At 35.0% G+C, this 19,362-nt stretch overlaps 1 protein-coding gene and 1 long non-coding RNA gene across 2 annotated transcripts; both read left to right on the top strand.

Annotated features, from left to right (window-relative positions):
• The first annotated feature begins 2,135 nt into the window (after window positions 1–2,135).
• On the top strand, window positions 2,136–5,642 carry LOC147866111 (pirin-like protein). Its single transcript, XM_087316480.1, has 7 exons — window positions 2,136–2,467; window positions 2,665–2,714; window positions 3,683–3,721; window positions 3,841–3,869; window positions 3,983–4,045; window positions 4,654–4,757; window positions 4,929–5,642. The coding sequence occupies exons 1-7, from the start codon at window positions 2,220–2,222 to the stop codon at window positions 5,425–5,427; spliced, it is 1,032 nt and encodes a 343-aa protein (XP_087172606.1). The 5' UTR covers window positions 2,136–2,219; the 3' UTR covers window positions 5,428–5,642.
• A 6,678-nt stretch (window positions 5,643–12,320) lies between these two features.
• LOC147866110 (uncharacterized) lies at window positions 12,321–14,527 on the top strand. Its single transcript, XR_015529465.1, has 2 exons — window positions 12,321–12,725; window positions 14,171–14,527. It is a non-coding gene; the product is annotated as an uncharacterized LOC147866110 (long non-coding RNA).
• Window positions 14,528–19,362: the final 4,835 nt, after the last annotated feature.

Genomic DNA, 19,362 nt, shown 5'->3' with positions numbered 1-19,362 from the left:
AAACCGTTTAGGAACTCTCAAGCCATTTAAGAAAAGGTACACCGAACCATTGAATAATTTTTTAAAAAGCGAACCACTTAAATCAAACTAATTAAAATTTTAACTAAAAAAAAATACATAAAATTAAATAAACATTTATGTTAAATTTATTAAATCAATAAAGAAGCATTAATTAAACCATTAAATTAACTAATTATTTAAGTTAAATTAATTAAATCAATAAAAAAACTTTAATTAAACCATTAAATTAATAAACTATTAAGGGAGAAAAAAATTAACCAAAACCTTTAAACCAAACCACTTAAACCTATAAACCAATAAACTTGAGTTTTAGAACCAAACCAAACTAGAATCGAACCGTTCATCGTGCCCTTCCAACCGGGGAATGGAGCAACAAATGTGGATTGGACCCAACTTGCCGCATGTGTGGTGAAGTGATTGAATCATCTGAGCACTGTTTGTTAGGGATCGACAACGGCTCGGCTCAAGCCTAAACCGTTTGGCTTAGCCGTCTTAAAATGACTTAGCGGCTCGGTTTAGGCTTGAGCCTGCCTTAATGGTTTGAGCTCGGCTCGGCTTGGCTTGAGCCGGCTAAGCCGTTTAAGTGATTTAATTAGTAATTACTATAGTTTATTACTAAAGTATAAGTTGTCAATTTTTTCTCGTTGTTTTTCTTTAATTATCTATAAGTTAAATTTGCCTTGCATTTCTCATTTTATGTTTTCTTGTTGTTTTTCTCTAATTCTTGTAACCATTTTACATTTGGAGCATATAGGAGGGGGATTGTTCAATGATAAATTGTAATGGAATTGTGTTATGAAGTTCACAAACCGGTTTAGCCCAAACCGGTTTAGGGATCGGTTTGGTTCAGGTTTGAAAACCCCTAAACGGTTTAGGCTTAGCCGGTTTGGCTTGGATAAGGCCGTTGCTGATCCCTACTATTTGTAGTCTTGCGTACACGCACAGGAAATATGTAAGTGAAGTTTACAAATACTAGCTCACAACAGAGGTTATGGAGAGGTCTCATGGGCAGTGACCTAATGGTTCATGACGGACCAGGAATCATGGTTTCCCGAATTCAACAAATCAGGCCCCTTCATGCAACTAGAGCGAAGAACTATTAGGATGACTGATTCTCCTTCATGATTTGGTTCGGTTTGAGCCGAAACCGAGCCCATTGCTATTCATCTCTCTATGGTTCCCTCATACATACATCTTCCCAATAAGGTTGGGTAGGAATCGACAACGGTTCGGTTTAGGCTTAACCGGTTTGGCCTTATCCAAGCCAAATTGGTTAAGCCTAAACCGTTTTGAGGTTCTCAAACTTGAACCGAATCAAACCGAACTGATCCCTTAATCGGTTTAGGCCAAACTGGTTTAGGAACCGGTTTGTGAAATGGTTTGGGAACGGGTTTGTGAATTGGTTTGGGAGCTGGTTTGGGACAAAAAAGTTGAAGATACCCAAAAAACACCACTACCACTACCACTACCACTACCACTACCACTACCACTACCACTTCCTCCTACTCTTCTTCTCCTCCTCATAACTCCCACCCCCTCGGCCTTACCACTGATGAGTCAAACTCAACTCCAAGTCCCACCTCCACGACTCCCTCTTTGTAGACTACTATGATTGGTCGGCTGGCATTCATGAATCCCCTACCTCCCACCACCCGAACCATGAGGCCTGAGGCTACGACGACCTATCACTCTCAGCGGTCCAATCCTTCTCCAAAGAATGTATATAACACTGAACAACAAGTGCCAAGGAGGTCCCCTGATTGTCCACTATGCAAGCTCTCTCTCCCTCTCTGTCCCTCCCTCTCTCGTCACTCAACAGTATGTTGCCTATGGCTTCATGTCAGTATCTTTGTCAACTTTCAAGTTCTAACAGTCTAATTTTTAACTTTCTAACTTTCTAAACCCTAATTCTTAAATCACATAAATGGCTTAAAACGGTTTGAGCCGGTTTGGCAAGGCTCAAGCCTAAACCTAGCCCCTAAACCGTTCTAAACCGGGGTGTGCAGGCGTCATGCTGGCGCTGCCCATGACGCCATGGATTGCCCATGAAGCTTTGACCCTTCATCTCCACTTCTTCTTACTTACATATATATTTCCTGTCCTAATTCCGCCTGTCTATCTCTGTTAATCTTGTCTTCTTCTTCTTCTTTTTCTGATTTTTCTTCTGATTCTCCTTCTTTTTCTGATTCTTCTGATTCATGGTTGCTGTGTTCCTCTCCCCAACAACTCCTCACTTCCGCCGTATCCTCACCTCTGCACTCTCCCCTTCTTCATCGATCAATTTCTTCTTCAACCGACACAATCCACGTAGTAGTTACAACACCACCATGGCCTCTTCTTACTCCTCGTCTTCTCCCTTTCCCTCCCCTCGTTTTGTCGTGAAGAAACTTCTGTCCAAGGAGCAGCCCGAGGGCGATGGCGCCCTTGTTCGACGAAGTATTGGCAGGTAAAAGATTAAAAGGTCAAGTTAAAATTTTCTTTCCAAACCTAAAATTTCTCTAGGTCAAGTTAAAAAAATGGCCCTAATCCTAAATTCTTCTTCCAAAATATAATTTTCCAGGTCGAAGATTTCCTTACCCTAGTTTTTTTTTAAAAATTTCTGATGTTTATGTTCATCACTGGAGTTTTTCTTCATCTTGGCAGGCCTGAGTTGAAGCAATTGGACCCTTTCCTCCTCCTTGATGAGTTTTCAGGTACTCACATAAATCTCTACTTATCATTTTTTAGCGCAATACTATAGCCAGAAAAAAGAATGGTCAACTATATATTGAAGGAGCACTCTAAGAAAACATCAATATATTTTCCCCAGATGACTTTAGAAGGCATTTATTTATCTAGGGAATTTCCAACAATAGGTAAAAGTCAGAGAATTTTCGTTTTTGTTTCTCTATTTATGGCTGCTAGGATATGATGATTTGTAGAGGATTCATTCACTCTCTTTCCAAAAGATCAACCTGCCGATTAACTATAAGATATATGTCATTTTGGTCTCATAGGCCACATTGGCCTCTTTAGAGATGTTAATACCATTGTTGTAGAATACTTAGCTTACAATACGTATGCTAAGTATTCTAACTTTTGTTTAAAATACTTAGAATACGTATTTTATCTGCAAAATACATTAAATACTTAGAATACGTTTAAAACATGTTAAATACTTCTTAAATTTTAAATTTTTTCTTTTCAAAAAAATTTATTTTAAAAATTTTAAACTTTCTCGAAATCTTAAATCCCTACAATACGTGAAAATTTGAAAAATGGCAATTCTAAGAATATTCTAAAATGTTTTCTAAATGCAGAATACGCGTAGAATACTTCAGAGAATTCTAAAATGTATTGTAAACATAGAAATACGCTTATTTTAACAACTATGGTTAATACACTTCTATACCCCCACATACATTTTCCGTGATCCCCAATGTTTGTTCTCTATTGAAAAAACCTTTTTTTTTCCATTGATAGATGGTACACACCAGCATTGATCATTGAATAGTTGTATGTTTGCTATGCCGAGTTGTCTTGACTTAGGGGGGTTGAGAGAAGACTTGTGTATGTAGTAGCTAAGATATTCAAATAAGTAGGAGGAACACCTGTTAGGCTTCTTCAACTTATGGCTAGGATTTCATATGCCCTCACAAAATGATTCATTTCCTTTTTGCAGTATCTGCTCCAGCAGGGTTTCCAGACCATCCTCACAGAGGTATTAAAAATCACACAAACATCTATTATATGTCAACCACAAAAGTTTGATATTTTTTACATTGGTTTTTCTTGCTTTTCTTTTCTCTTGAAATTATTGTGTTACTTCTTATTTTACAGGGTTTGAGACAGTGACATACATGCTTGAGGTCCTCAAACGTTTTCTCAACATAAAGCTTCAGTTTTGGATGGCTAATTCCTTCAATAATCAGTGTTTATTTAAATTTACTAATTGTGTTCTCAATTATACCTTCTTTCACAGGGTTCATTTACACACCAAGACTTTGCTGGTCATAAAGGTACAATCAAGGCTGGAGACCTTCAGGTACTCTCTCCCTCTCCCTCTCTCAAGACTGGGAATTAGCCTCTTTGATAATGAGTTATAAGATGGTTCACCATTGTATGTGGACATGGAAAGCTATGATTTAGCGAAAGGGTTATCCACCATGGTGTATGAACATGAAAATATTTAATTAGCTCAAAGATTGTCCATCATGGTGTGTAAACATGGGAATCTATGGTTAACCTAAAGGGTTGTCTACTATGGTTTGTGAACATGCAAAGTTATGATAAGTTAAATGATCGTGCACCATGATATATGGAAATAAGGATAATCTAAATGTCCACCATGGTATGTGAACATGGGAAGCTATGGTTCAATAAGAGCCCTCGAATTAGCTTCGAATACATTTGTATGTATCTGGGCTATATTTTGTATGGAAGGATGGGAAAACATTCTTTGGCTATGGCTATGGTGATCAAGTTTAGATCAAATCATCATGCATGTGGACTAAGTAGACCTTACTCTCCTAGAAGCCAGAGGATCTACTCTGGATCAAGTTATATATTTGAACTTATGATATGAAGAATAGGTGGAGGAAGAGTTGAAGCTGATTAATCATGACTTAGAACAACGTCTCTTTTGTTTTCCAGTGGATGACTGCTGGTCGAGGAATAGTGCATTGTGAGATGCCTGCGAAAACAGGGCGGCAGCATGGTCTACAACTTTGGGTGAACCTTTCTTCTAAAGATAAGATGTAGGTTTTTTCTTTCTCATTTCCTTGTAATAAAAAACATCTTCCCCCGCTTATTTTTATTTCTTCCCAACAAAGAAAGATAATTATTAGTATTGTTGAACAAGAAAGTGTCTTTGCAGAGAGAAGTTTTACAACTTTTTTTTATTAATCTTTTCTCCACATTATGTTTAGGATTGAGCCAAATTACCAAGAACTAGAAGGGAAAGATGTTCCAAAAGCAAGCAAAGATGGTGTAAGTGTTTCAGTGATTGCTGGAGAGTCATTGGGTATCAAATCACCAGTTTATACAAGAACGCCGACAATGTATTTGGACTTCAAACTTGAATCTGGAGCCATTTTGCATCAAGCTATTCCTGAAGGATGGAATGCTTTCGCATATGTTTTAGAAGGTGAATCTACATTCGGATCCCTAGAGGCTGCTCCTATTGGGGCTCATCACACAATTCAATTAGGCATGGGTGATGGAGTCAGTGTATGGAATAACTCTAAGGGCTTGTGTCGGTTTGTTCTGATCGGTGGACAACCTTTGGAAGAGCCAGTGGTTCAGTATGGTCCATTTGTCATGAACACTAAGGAAGAAATAATTCAAGCTTTACAAGATTACCAAAAAGGGAAAAATGGGTTTGAAAGAGCTAAGGGATGGCATTCTGATCCTATTGAGCTTGAGTAAAAATGAAGGTGATATTGTATAGGTTTGTCTTGTTTTCACCCTCAATTATCTCGTCATAAAATCTTGAAATATATGTTCATAGCTTGGATGGGCTTAAATGAAAATGGAAGGGATGTATGTAAGATTTGCCCCACTTTCTGTATCGATAAGACCAAGTCCCATTATAGATTTGAATGCTGTGAAAAGTAATTTTTGAAAATTACAGTTATATTCTATATCTTAGAGTGTATTAAATTCTCCATCCAAATATATGGAAATGATTTTATAAACAAAAAAAATATGTTATTTTCAAATATAGGAAGCGTGAAACTGGGTTTTTTTGAGTAATCATTCAGTTTGTCTATATTCTAATGATTCTAAATGTTCACATTTGGAATAGCTCTTGTAAATAAAATCTATGCTACATTAACTTGGAAAAGCTTATCCTATCCATATGCCATTTTGATTGCATGTTTAATCCATAGATAAGTTAGTAATAAGGCAACAATATCTATGGCTTAACCTAATTGGTTATTATTTTGAGATGTTCGCAAAGATTACATTTGATATTCCAACAAATCAAGAGAATGATATGATTGAGCAAATTTGTATATATTAACCTCAGAATTCTTGACCTTATATTATTTCAACTTTTACATGGCAAACATTGTCTCATTCTTGCGTTGTCTACATAAATGTTTATTACGCTTGTGCTGTCTACATCATTATTTGCCATCATATATGAATACTTATGATGGCATCTAACACAACAGCAACATTTTTAATTATGGTAGGTCAAAAGAGTTAGTGTCAATTAACAAGAGGTGGAAACACATTTGCTGGCATTAATGATGCAAAGTTTAGAAGATTGGGACTAAATTTTGTTGGAGGTGAGAAAAATAATTGATTTGTACATTGACGAATTGAGAGAGAGAGAGAGAGAGAGAGAATAATATATATTTTATTTTGGGGGGGGGGGGGGGGGGGGGCAGGGATTAGCACACAAGATTAGGCTTAATACATGATATTAAGACCAAATGATCTCATATTAAGATTTAGATGGTAATTTATACAAGAAATCCCTTTATAAAGTAGGGTTTACAAAAGGTACGTAGTGATAAAGTTCAACAGTGATAATGAGAAGTGAAACACGGAACAATTATAAGAGAAGTAGGGATGGTAGGTTAGTTGCAAGGATTCATGTTACATGATATTCGACGAGGCCTCGTCTACCATCAACATTTACGTGGCCTTCGTTGTCAAGGTAGTGTCCTTGAGCCACCTTGTGCCTCCTTTCTTGCCCAACGAGCTAACTTCTAACTTCTCCTTTGCTCTTTCACACTACCTCTCTAAGTGATACGAACCCAAAATTACTCTCCAAAACTCTCATGAAGATGAGGAAAATATAAACCCTAACCCTCAATGTATTTTGAGAAGAAAAAGGAAACCCTAAAATCCAAAGAAGAAGAAGAAACCTTAGAATCCCAAGAAGAAGAAGATTAAGAAGAATCTCACAAACCTAAATGGTGCACTCTCAAAAACACAAAATGAGCTACCTGAAATAAGCCCTCTTTTCTTCTTTTTATAGATTAAGAGGCGCCTAATTTTGGCATTTAATGCTTTTATTCCTGTTTTGCTTTAAAAATGCAAAAAAATAAAAATCTTTCCCTAATATGTGCTTGCAAAAATTTGAACAATGCACCTCAAGCACTTAGTCAAATACTTATTACATATACCTTTTGTATATATATCTTGCGATTGTGAGTGGATCCCCTTTTTATCCACTTTTTTCCTTCAAGCCCGCCACATCGCTACAATGTTATGTCTTGATGGTTGAATAATGGATCCAAAGAAGAGATCTTAGCCTCACCAATAGAGTTGTATTTTGATGAATGGGGTAACTAGTCCCCCTTTATATAGCCCAATGCTTAAGAGGGTCCCATATGGCCAACATATGTCACAAGTTCTTTGTTAAGAATCCCTTACTAATCAATAGACCAAATTAAAGTAAAGGGAAAGTGAATAGATTAGACAGGACCCAATCCTCCCAACCACCCTCGAGGTATTATCAAAACATAGCTAGCTTACCATTGATGTTCTATACTGATAGATATTAGGATGACTAGTATCTTGGAAGAGGTAACACAATCATTGTAATGAAAGTCTAGCCTGCACCCGTGTCTCACAACTTCAGCCTTTTGACATAATGTGCCTTATGAGGGTAGCTAAGACTTAGATTTATAAGACTTCCTAGGCCTCTTTAATATATTTGCTTTTCTAAAAGACTCTCTCCATTCATTGGTTGTCAAGATTGTGGTAGTGCATGCACTTATCATTTCCTCTATCCAATCACATTAGTCCATTTCGGACATTAGTGAACACATACCCTTCACTTATGTTTTCTAAATATTAGTGACCTACCCTCGCCTACATTATGTGTACATAACATCCTCATGGGTTTGTCCCAATTCTTAGGATAATTGGTTTCCCAACTATCCTACCCTTAACACATTAAAATTAGTAATAGAATTGGTTTATAAGGTTATGTATATAACATTATTTAACACCAAGACATTGGGTGTTTGTACAAATTACGACTTGAGATTATAAATGGATGATATTTTCCTCTTTTTGAGATATTGGGGAGTACATCACAATTAGGATATACGCTATGTTTTTTTATTTGATGGCAAACACATAATTAAAGCATATATTATGAAAGTTGGATTGCGTCAAAATTCTTTTCGTATTGGAGAATTCATCTTGCTCATTAGCGATTCAAAATATTCCACTAGTCGTATAACAATAACACCTATAGGTTGTGGTACCATTCTAGTGTTTTTCGCACACATTTATTAATGTAGTTATGTGTTTCCACCAGAGATAGATAGATAGATAGATAGATCAATTGATTGATTTATTGAATAATTGCCGGAAACTAACCTAGTAAACCATCAGACAACACCAAGGATGTAGCCCATTGATTGAACCAACACGTGCATATAGAACCATGTAGGGTTAGTGAAATGGCTTGAGGTATATGATGGCAATGAAACCCAAGGATAGAAGTATTCCCCATCCCATTGTATTCAAAATTGCACGTCTCTACATATAAAAAGACCAACAAAGCTATTTGGCAGACTTTCACCCAAGAGTTCACGATTAATTGAAATACATTTTTCAAGTATACGTTTCTATGTTTCACAATAATTGAATGAAAGCAATTTGCATTTTAATTGATTGCATTGTGGTCTAGTTGGGTATTTAACCCAAGCAACCCACGTTGAAGTCTCGACAATGGAAATTTTTTATGTAGTTATCATTTCTAAGAGTTGAAATAACAAGTGATATAATACATTGGAAGCAGTGGTATTGTGCTTAATGCATAGAAACTAGAATGTCTAAGCATTCAAAAATAAGTAGCACATATCACATGAGCTATGAATTAACCCTTAGTGCTTCGATCCACATAGATTCACCCCCATGTGAGACAAACACAGGCCTAATCCAAGAAACAACTAACATCTAATAACCAAGAAGCAATCCACAACCCATAATGTACCATGAAACTAATATAAAGAAACAAGAAACGATCCATTAGGGTACCATGATAAAAATCAGTTCTAGAAATAATGATAACCCAAAATTGAAATGGTGTGAAGAGCATGTAAATTGTCTCAATGTCGAGGCACTTCCTAACGCTCACACAACGACAAATAACACCCATAATAAGGAAATAATAATGACTAGTACTTAACTAACATATAATTTAAGTTTAGAAAACAACATAAATGAATATAAATATGTAAAGTTTTAGTTAATGGAAAAGAAGATACAAGAGGGAGAGAAGAAATGGTTAGCATTACCCAAAGGTTAAGCTTTTGTTGAGGGTTGCCTCTACTTATCAACCACTTAAAGTAAGGGGTTCGTTTGTGTTAAAGTCACCTGTGGGTCACTTCATAAGAGGGATGTGAGCGAGAAGAGGAGTTTGCTTTATAAGGGTTGATAATTGATGTTGATGTAACCTTCCCATTCTCTTCCTTTATAAATCTAACTTGAACATTTCTTAATAACATTGCCCTTGAGATAATGCTACAATAAGGTTTATATAGGAAGAGGAGGGAAAGGTTACATCAATGGTCAACCCTCATAAAGGAAAGTCCTTTTCTAGCTCATATCCCGCTTATTAAGTGGCCCATGAATGACCTTACTACAGATTGAAATCTTATTTTAAGTAATTGATAGATATTTTTGGCCATGTCTTAATAACCCTTATTACCATTTACATGTGATGTTTCTATTAATCTATCCTACAACTCTACGAATTTTAATTATTGCATGTCCTATATTATTTGTGATCATGTGTTTATTCATCAAACGATAGTCAAAGTTTATTCACAAACTTGTTCAAGGAAAATATCATAGCCCCTAGGGCCTATACATGTGGATAGTGAACATAGGAATAGGGTCTAGAAAGTACAAATTTCTTATTCCTAGAATAACATGATTTTGAAGTTGGTGCAATACATGAAATATAACGTCCAAAACATGATGAGCTTTGACATCTTTCTTGTGCCATTTTATCAATCATCACTCACATTGGAAATCTTAGATTTTGTAGCTTATCCAAAGGGACTAATGTGAGGTTGAAAGATTTGTCTTATGAAGGAAAGAAGCAGGATTTGTGGAAAAAATCCAAGTGTAGTAGAGAAACTTGGGGTATGAATACACACAAAACCATCACCAAATCAACTACAATTTTGTATAATTACATAAAGATCCTTTGAATTAGATATAATTTACAATAATAAAATTTACAAATTCATAAGGTAAACTCTAAACAAATATATTGTGGTACAATCAAGAATAAAATCCTCAACCACATGGGTGGTTCGAGTAGGAAATAGATGAATAAGATGAAATGGAATCCTTGAGTTTTGGTGTAGGCAGCCCACAATTGACAACCACGTTACCTCTCATCGTCATAGGTCTCTGACACTCCCACTTCATTCGCTACACTATCATGCAAACAATTCATTCACTAACAGAAGCCTGAGCATCTCTCTCAAAATGTCAACCCTGGGCAATGAGCTCTTCTTATATTCCTTATGGGTTTTCTGGAGGGCCTTGACAAAAAAAATAGTAACTTGCTACACAAGTCGCCATTTGTGCCTAACATTTTACTCTCATTTTTATTGTGTTCCTCATTCCTATATGGTGCACAATGCACATAGTAAATCGTCATTTCCCTTTCATCGTCCAATACAAGATTCAAAACCCTTATACCTTATCATCCCAAGAGTTAGCTCTCATGAATGGAACTATATCTTTTTGTTAGTTTGATTTATATCTAGAGTCAACTCCTCCTCCTTGCTATTGCTATTTCTTTAACCATAACCTTGACTTGTTGTGAACTCAATTCCAAGCATTTTCCTGAACGGTACACGCCACATCACAAACAGTGCCACCCCCAATGTTGGGTGGCTAGACTTGAAGAAACAAGAGCATTGTCCAGTTGACCCGACAAAAGGACCGATTGAGTGACCCCACTCGAAGAATCGAAGCAAAATGAATGGGCTTCATTTATCATAGGGTCCAAGAATAAACAATTGACCGACCAACCAACAAAACAAACAAACACAATAAATAAATAAATAAAAATAAAAAATAAAAAATAAAAAATAAAAAATAAAAGAACAAAAAAAAAACTAAATAAATAAATAAAATAAATAAAATAAATAAAATAAATAAAATAATAAGCAAACAAAAAAAGAGCAAAAAGTTGAATACATAAATAAATAAAGGAAAAAACAAACAAAATGAATAAATAAAATAAATAAATAAATGAAAAAACAAACAAAAGAAATAAACAAATAAGTAAACAAAATAAAAAAATAACAAAATAAATCAATAAAATAAAAAAATAAACGAAATGAATAAATAAACAAAATAAATAAATGAAAAAACAAACAAAAGAAATAAAAAAATAAGTAAATAAAATAAAAAATAAGTAAATAAATCAATAAAAAAAAAAACAAACAAATGAAATAAAAAAAAGAAAAAAGAAAAAAGAGAAAAGAAAAAAACAAACAAATGAAATAAAAAAATAAGTAAATAAAATAAAAAATAAGTAAATAAATCAATAAAAAAAAAAACAAACAAATGAAATAAAAAAAAGAAAAAAGAAAAAAGAGAAAAGAAAAAAACAAACAAATGAAATAAAAAAATAAACAAATAACTAAATAAATCAATAAAATAAATAAATAAATAAGCAAAAAATAAATAAATAAAAAAAAGCAAAAAGTTGAATACATAAATAAATAAATGAAAAACAAACAAACAAATAAAGAAAATGAATAAATAAACAAAATAAATAAATGAAAAAATAAACAAAAGAAAGAAAGAAAGAAAGAAAATGAATAAATAAACAAAATAAATAAATGAAAAAACAAACAAACAAAAGAAAGAAAGAAAGAAAGAAAATGAATAAATAAACAAAATAAATAAATGAAAAAACAAACAAACAAAAGAAAGAAAGAAAGAAAGAAAGAAAGAAAATGAATAAATAAACAAAATAAATAAATGAAAAAACAAACAAAAGAAGAGAAAGAAAGAAAGAAAGAAAGAAAGAAATGAATAAAAATAAAGAAAGAAAGAAAGAAAGAAAGAAAGAAAGAAAATGAATAAATAAACAAAATAAATAAATGAAAAAACAAACAAAAGAAGAGAAAGAAAGAAATGAATAAATAAATAAAGAAAGAAAGAAAGAAAGAAAGAAAGAAAGAAAGAAGCAAATAAGCAAATAAAAAAGCAATAAAATAAAAAAATAAACAAACAAACAAATAAAGAAGTAAATAAAGAATAACAGAATCTGTTTCATCTGAGCCACGAAACTTCTAGAGACATATAGCAAACGATGACAAAACAAGTCAACCAGTCCTCCTCCTCCTCCTCATGGAAATCAGGGTTTCAGTTTTCTTGGCTTCCTTACTCAGATTAGGGTTTTTCTTTTCTTGGTCTGCTTCATTTAATCACATCCCTCCCTTACCTCTCGGGCTTCCAATCTTTTCTTTCTTGGCTGCTGCTTCCTTCCCAGAAGATTTCTAGGGTTTCATAAGAATCTCCGAAACAGACCTGGAAGCGGAAGGAAGCATCAGATCAGATCCAGATTCACATTCAGATTCGGAGAGAAGAGAAAACGACGCGATGGTTATTGCTCTCATGTTGCTCGCTTTTACTGCTTTCGTTGTTGGCCTTCACTCTGTCAATTTCTTCTTCCAGCATCTCCTGCAACACCGGGTCTCCATGCGAGCTTACAGGTTTGTTTAGGAGAAGATAAATCTTTGGAACATCGTAGTCATGTCTAGTAAGCTTCTCTGTGTCTTTCTCTTCATGGATTTTTGGTACAGATGAAAAACATATTTAAGACTGTTGAAGTGTAGTTTGCCTTGTCCCAAAACGCTGTGACAAATTTCCCCCGCAGAAAGAAATTAACCTTTATTCTAATGTATTGCAATAGAGAAGAAAAAGAGGTTAACATAAATCTCTTTCAAACTACTAAGTAACGAATTACATTAGCAGGTATGCTAATACCCCGTAGGAAACAGTATCTGTGTCTGACCAGTATCTCATTACAGTATGCATCAGAGTTTTTTGCTATGAATGAAGACCATGTTAGAACTACGAATTCATTTCCAAAAATATCGAGTTTGTTCACACGATGTGGTCGATCAGCCTTAATCTGAAGACGTGGCGTGGAAAAATCTATCTTTTCTTTTTGCATTACAATCTAAAAGAGAAGTAGCAGATCGCTGAAAACTATGGGTTGAACTGCAAAAAACTTTGTTTGATAAAACACCTTTACTCCGAAGAACCTTCTTCCGTGTTTTCCGCCTTAATCTGCTGATCTGATCTGCATTTCTTTCAGGTCTTTTCTCCTCTTTCTGTAGTTTTATGTAACATATTGATATTCCTTTCTTTCTCAAGCTGTGGTTTCTGTAGTTTTACACGTGTTGATCAAGGCAGAGTTAGCATTGCTAGAATTTCGATATGCTATTCTTACGAGTGTTTGGATGAAATTATAACAGTTTCTCACCTCTCTGATGATTATTACGCCTCCTTTTACACGCTTTGATCATAAAAGCATCTGTCCATTGTAATTTCCTTGTAATTCGCTTGTGCTTCTTTGCAGAAGTTTAATGCAGCTTTCATAATTCCTGTCATTTATCTGATTTTCCTTTGCCTTCAAAGTCTTTGATAAAGTTTTGATGAACACAAGACAAATTTTTGTCATTTCTCTGATGATCAATACGCGTTTCTTAGACACACTTCGATCATAAAAGCTTCTAGCCATTCTAGCTTCCTGTGATTCGTCTGATATGCTTCACATATGTTTGATGCAACTTTCATAATTCCTGTCATTTATCCTATCTTCCTTCCATTTAAAAGTCTTTGATGAGGCTATCATAGTATTTTTTTGTTGTTCTAATCCGTCTTCTGTCCAGAGATGTTTTGATAAAACTTCATTTCTTGCAGATGCCTGCCATTCTAATTTATTATCAGTTATTTATTTTAGGCATGTTGATGTAGCTTCATCAGGTGCCTGACATTCTTTTACAATTTTGATCAAGATTATTGTTCTTAGGATTCTGTGTTTCTAAGTTCATATTTTTCTTTCTTTTAAACGTTTTGATAAATTTAATCAGATTTCTGTCATTGATCTAATATGATCTGATCTCTCTATCTTTCTAATTTTTGCATGCAGCTTTGGTTCAGGCATAGTCACCTGATGATGGATTTCCCATTAAATGGGATTATCCTTGTTGTCTTGAAGTAGTAGTAGAAGAAGAAGCACCTCCTGGAGATCTGAAGTTCTCCTTGTAATGCTCAAAGGTGATATTTAGAGTGCTTCGCATATTCAGCAATTTCTGTATGCGAAGGTTCAATCCAGTAATAATTGAGTTATCTCCCTCTTTCCTGACTGTTGTTATCTGCCAATGAAGCTCTTTAAGGGCAGAGGGTATGCAGCGAATGGGGGAAATGCAAAATCTTATGTAGATAGAGCAAAGGAATTGTTTCCCTTCTCTTTGTTGTAAACAAAATTCAATATAAAAATGTGCTTGATATCTGATTATTACCCTTGAAAGTAGAGCTTATGTTGTCCATATGCATTTAATCATCAATGCAGCCAAAAACAGCAGTATTGATTTCATAACCAACAACAGACTAATTGCCTACCAACTTACCAAGGTAAAAATCATAGCCTTTAAGATTGATGATAAGTAGAAGTAAAAGCTCAAGTCAGATGGAATTCCCTTGGTATTCATAAAAAGGAGGATCATAAGCATCTTCATGATAGGCACTCATGGATTAAGCAGGTTTCCTTTCTTAGTTTGCAATGCAAAGTCAGCACTTTTTCCTCGATGAAGAAAAAGCAGGGTCTCATGGATTAAGTAAGTATCCTTTCTTAGTTTGCAAAGTCAGGTTTTGTATGTCAAAACTACTCGATTTATACATGGATTAGGCCTGGAGGATGAAGTAATTCAAATTGCATGATAGCAACACAATTAATACTGTGATAAAATGGGTTTAGCTAGATGAAGTGTCAAATTTCTTGGGTAGCAACACTATTTGCTTCAAAAAAGTGAATGGAAATGTAATCTGCCACAAAATATGAATCAGCTTTCACTTGAACTATCGATATGATAGATCTACATATATGGTGTTTTTGTAATGACAACATTACTATTAATTGCCTACCAAGTAGGTGCTTAACGTAATTGATTTCTTACATTTCTCAAATTCCAGGTAACAAACACTATTTGCTTCAAAAAAGTGAATGGAAATGTAATCTGCCACTAAATGTGAATCAGATTTCACTTGAACTATCGATATATATATATGGTGTTTTTGTAATGACAACATTACTATTAATTGACTACCAAGTAGTGCTTAATCTATTTGGTTTCTTACATTTATCATATTCCAGGTAATTGTTTTTTACGGGCCATGGAACAAACAACCAATCTAGTGTTTGTAGTAAGGATCATTATTGCATTGATTGGAAGTGTGTGTTTTCATACCAATTGCTAATGTGTTAGGTTTATGTCCCATCCAATTATATATAGTGTTAGTCTTGAAAATCCTCTGATATATGAGGGGTTCACAAAATTGATAGTGTGACATATGCTCTAATCACACAAAAGAATTTCAAAATGACAACCTACTAGGAGTATGTTCTTATAAATTTGGCTTCATGAAATCGACATTGGCAAGTTTTTTAGTGGTCCTAAAACATTGCTCGTATGATAGTTCTAGAATTAGGTGGATTATATTCCATCCATATATCCAACTCCATATCCTGCTAAAAACATATATCCATGGTATGAATGCGAATGATTCATTATTTCATTACCAACCATATTATTTAACTAACTTTGAGGAGTGGGAATCACCTTATTTGTTTTTAAAGATAATGTTTTTATGAGGGGGTGATCTTATAACTAGCTTGGATATATTACAAATCTTCCTTGTTCCTATTATAATTTGTAAGTCAATGTAGGATCTTCTCCATATCAGAGCTCCATTTGGCCCACATGCATGTCACATCCTCTTGGCTAGCATGCATGGTCAACACTAGGCCAACCTTCAGAGTTCATCAAGATTTTTAAATTTAAACCTCCTCCAAATGCAAACAATCAGAACGTGTTCTAATTTGACACTTTCAAATAGTGTTATTCTAAACCTTAACTAAGTCGTAACCAATTAATGAGGACAAACATAGAAGACAATCTATTTGAACTAATTGCATATTAGTAAAATTATGAAACACCTTAGACAGTCTCGACATGTATTTAGTCCTTGCATTGTTAAATTTAATGTTTGGGTCATTTGACGAATCAAGAATATGTTTCATGTTCTAAAATGACGTCGTAAATTTTTTAAATGCTAAAATGTGAATAGTGTTGTATTGCCCATCAAACGATTAATAATACTACGCAATGACATTGTACCTAATTCTATGTTACCTTTGACATATCTTTCAACTTTAATGTAGACACAAAAGATATTAATCATTGTCGGCTTTACAACTATACCAAACATTGACAAAAGTAATTTATTTTGAAAGAAAGATGGAGGTCATGGAACATTGGTTGTCTCACTTAAACCTCATGGTTACTTTTGGAAAAGATGTTCTCATTTCTAGTCCAAAGTTAAAATACATAGTCTTTCACCTAGGTATTTTCTTCCATAACATCCATCACGCTTGTAAATGAAGGTAATGTTTCCATGGGAACTAGTTGGTTTAAATTGGTATTCAATAATTAATCTAAAAATAGTACTTAGAAGAATCAAATCCTAAAATGCGTAATTATATTTCTTTCACCATGAAATACTACCTCTCCTCCCTTTGAATATTAGTATATCAAAAATGAAAATAATAATAGCATAATCTTGTTTAACTAAAATTGGATGAGTATTACCTTACTCAACTTGAATTTAAGCATTCTCAATAATCCTTGTTCATCTATGGTGTACATCTTGTGAATATATCCAGAAACATTTCAATATTTTGTTATCTTTTCTTGAAATTTGTCGCTCCTTGGTTATTTCAATAGAGAAAACTTAAAACGTTGTCTTTGCACTCCTTAAAATCCAAATCTTCTTGACCTTCATTGGGCTCTACATCATCTTCTGTGTTATCACCATCACCTTCATCAATCTCAATGACATTTTCATCTTTAGTAGGATTTGATTTCTTGTACTTTTGTCAAATATCCTTCTTCCGCATGGGTTGATGTCTCTAATAGGGTTCCTTGGTTGTCCTATTTTGTGACCTTTACTCTTTGGATTTGTGTAGAAGAAAGCTTTTATCTTTGGACAAGCATCGAGCCTTTGTTCATAGATACCGATAACAAGGACTTCAAAGAGAGAAAAGAGAAGATAAAAAAGATGTTTGTCGAGATTCAAACACACATACACATGAATGAATGAAAGTAACTTTTTTTATTGTTAATCAAGAAGTAAGCACAATTAGTGAGGTCTCTCTCTTCTACTCCCTTAATCCTCTTTTGGTTTCTCCCAATCTAGGCTTAGCAAAAAAACACCTAGAAATAAGTCAACTCTTCTCTTTTATATGATTCAAGAGTTGTTCATTCTTAAACAAATGTTTCTGTGAATAAAGGAGAGACCGTGATTATGTGCAACGGAAGTGATATGTGTGTGTGTGTGAGAAGGAGAGAAATAGAGAGAGCTCGGTGTACATAGAAAATGCAAGTAAAACTGTATTAACAAGGAGCAGAATACAAGAATAACCAACAACTGTTACAAGGGAGGTGAGAGAGCACTTATATAGTCACCTTCCCACTATTCTCTTTATACAACCACAACTTAACTAAAGAGAGATGGAATCTTAACTACATTGAATATGTGTCATAGAGCTATAAGATTCTATGACACACTAGTTACTATAGTAGGTGGTGGGATGTTCACACACTAGGGAAGTTGAGTTTGATTCTCAACACGCCCCTTCAAATGCAACTTCTCGACGCCGAAAAGTTGGTTCGGTCTTCGACAGACTTCGATTATGCTGAATCGGCTTTGACTGGCTGGTTGATCATTCTACTCTGTCGTACTCCCCCTCAAGCATGGCTAGTTGGACCTAATCGAGAGACTAAGGTTCCTTGTGAACTGCCACAACTTGTCAATTCCTAGGGCTTTCGTGAATATGTCGGCCATCTATAGATTCATACTAATGTACCGCAGATCGATATCTCCAGCCAAGACACGTTCTAGGATGAAATAGTAATGCGCCTCGATGTGCTTGGTCTGAGTGTGGAAGAAGACTAGGTTGCGGGCCAGGTGGATACTGCTCATGTTATCGCAATACAAGAGAATTAGATCCTCGATGGGAACGCCTAGATCCTTTAGGATTCTTTTGGGCCAAACGGCTTCGCATGCGGGGACAGCTACACCCCTGTATTTGACCTCTGTGCTCGACAATACGACTGTCAACTACTTCTTACTTCACCACAAAATGGCTCCGTTGTCGAGTGATAAGTCGAATCCGGATGTGGATCGTTTGTCAATTTTGTAACCGGCCCAATCAACATCGGTATTGATGAGATATAGACACGTAAGAGTGTAACACGCGTCACGTTTTATGCTTGATTATAATGAAAAAGAAACACACACAATGACACAACAAATATTACACAAGATTTAACGTGGAAAAACCCTCAATGAGGGAAACAACCATGGGACATAAGTCCAAAACCAATCCACTATCACCAAAGAGATACAACACAAGTACAAATTCTACTTCTAGATATACTAAAAATAAGTAGAGATATGTAGCATAGTACTACCGACAAAGATGGTACAATAATCCAAAGGGATAAGATTATCTCTCAAGCATATAAAAGAAAAGAAGAGAGAAGAAAACCTGGATAAGAACGTCCACAAGTCGAAGTAGTAGCCGTGTAGATCTCACGTTGAGTAGCGGAGATGGAAAGGAGATTGGAAGTAGATGAGTTGAGCACCAAGCTTCACCAAGCTTCACCAAGCCTCTCCAAGCTTCACCAAGCTTCACTATGCTTCTCTATGCTTCATTATGCTTCACAATGCTTCACACAGCTCCTTTGTTCTCACCTCTTCCCATATATATATATATATATCTCCTTTCCACCCTCTCTTCTCTTTGTAGGGAACTCAACGCTCCTTATGCACAACGCTCGGCCACAACCGAGCTTAGAATGATACACAGAAAAAACCGGGAAATAAAACACGACACAAAGAAGAGGAAGATACACAGGAGGTTTACGTGGAAAACCCCAAACTAGGGGAAAAAACCACGGCAGCCCACAGGCTGCAAACTGTCACTATGTAAGAATATACAAAAGTGAGTTCACTGAGGCAACGACCTCGTGCTCACAGATCTTCGCCACAGGTGGCGGT

The sequence above is a fragment of the Azolla caroliniana genome, unplaced genomic scaffold (assembly GCF_043228905.1).
Source record: "Azolla caroliniana isolate FFs.n. ecotype wild unplaced genomic scaffold, voAzoCaro1.0.p SCAF_3, whole genome shotgun sequence".
NCBI classification, from domain to species: Eukaryota; Viridiplantae; Streptophyta; class Polypodiopsida; order Salviniales; family Salviniaceae; genus Azolla; species Azolla caroliniana.
Note: the sequence above shows the minus strand (reverse complement) of the source record. Positions and strands in the feature narration are given on the sequence as shown.